Below are 1,273 nucleotides of genomic sequence, written 5' to 3'. Positions count from 1 at the left end.
GGATGGCTGTTCCAATTTCAACTGCAAATTGTATATTCCCTGTCGGAGACAGAGGTATTTAGATCCCTTAAAGATTGTTATTATTTAATCACTAACCCAGCGTGTCCTTCTCAGACGCGGCGTGCTGACGCTGATTCTGACTGCGCTGGCAGCGGCGATGATAGGTCACTCCGACGGAGCCGTCAATTCCAGGCGCTTCAACATTGGGGGCGTCCTCCACTCCAACCAGACTCGGCACTTTTTCAGCAAGACGCTCCTGGTACGAAGGATGGCGGAATATTTTGAGTTTCCGGTTTAACGATGCCCAATTTACGAGAGATAGCTATTCTTTAAGAATCCTGTTTTACTGATTTATTGTTTCCAAAAAACGCTGCATTTTAATTCTTGAATGAGTTTCTTCGCCAATTTTACTTCTCTTCTTCAGAGGATCAATTTCGATGGGGAGTCTGTGGCCGAAGAAACTACTCTGTACGAAGTGATGGTGACGATGCGAGGGAGCCCTATCACCACCGCCCTCCTCGTGTGCGACTCCCTCATAACCAAGGGTGTGAGTAAAGTTTTGCCTCTATTGTCTTGCCACAGTCTTTGAACTCGAATTTACAAAACATAGCGACCTATCTCGTGCCCACTTGTAGGTGTACGCGGTGGTAATAGCAGGTTCCCCAGGCGAGTCGGTCACCACAGCGGCCGTGTCATACACAACCGGGTTCTTCCACATCCCAGTCATTTGCACGTCCTCAAGGGACTCTGCATTTTCTGATAAGGTATAACAAGCGTCTTGCTTTATATGATTTATGAAGTGGTAAATGTAATACTCTCCCGTTGTCCATAATTACTTTTTAAAAACTTTTATATGAGTTTGTTAATGAAAATTACAAAATATCCAGAACATCCACGTGTCTTTCCTGAGGACTGTACCGCCATATAGTCACCAGGCAGACGTATGGCTGGCGCTCCTCAAGCATTTGAAATACCGCCAAGCCATACTCATTCATTCCTCGGACAGCGACGGCCGCGCTCTACACACGCGCTTCCAGAACCTGGCGCGCGGAGGCGAGGAGGACACCGGAATTAAGGTTTGTCGGACTTACGGCCGTATTATTAAACGTCCTCGCGGGGAAGGCTTTCCCCAAAACCAGCTCCCCCCGCACTCTTCCGTATTATTTTTGCGGGTGTTGTTCGCCCCGCGGGGCCCCGCGCATAGTATTGGAGCAAATGCGGTGTAGCTAGGAGCACCCCGCACCAAGCCCCGCAAAAATGATTTATAAAATAT

The 1,273-nt window shown here is 48.2% G+C and overlaps 1 protein-coding gene across 1 annotated transcript in view; it reads left to right on the top strand.

The window, feature by feature from the left end:
• LOC119591961 (glutamate [NMDA] receptor subunit 1-like) overlaps positions 1–1,273 on the top strand; it is a gene marked incomplete at its 3' end in the record, with an annotated part of 29,363 nt that overhangs the window by 7,559 nt on the left and 20,531 nt on the right. The window contains 4 exon segments of the mRNA XM_037940715.1: positions 115–259; positions 425–547; positions 636–764; positions 888–1,076. Coding sequence (XP_037796643.1) covers positions 115–259; positions 425–547; positions 636–764; positions 888–1,076 — 586 coding nt within the window.

The sequence above is a fragment of the Penaeus monodon genome, chromosome 29 (assembly GCF_015228065.2).
Source record: "Penaeus monodon isolate SGIC_2016 chromosome 29, NSTDA_Pmon_1, whole genome shotgun sequence".
Taxonomy (NCBI): Eukaryota; Metazoa; Arthropoda; class Malacostraca; order Decapoda; family Penaeidae; genus Penaeus; species Penaeus monodon.
This window is presented reverse-complemented; position numbering and strand designations above follow the sequence as displayed.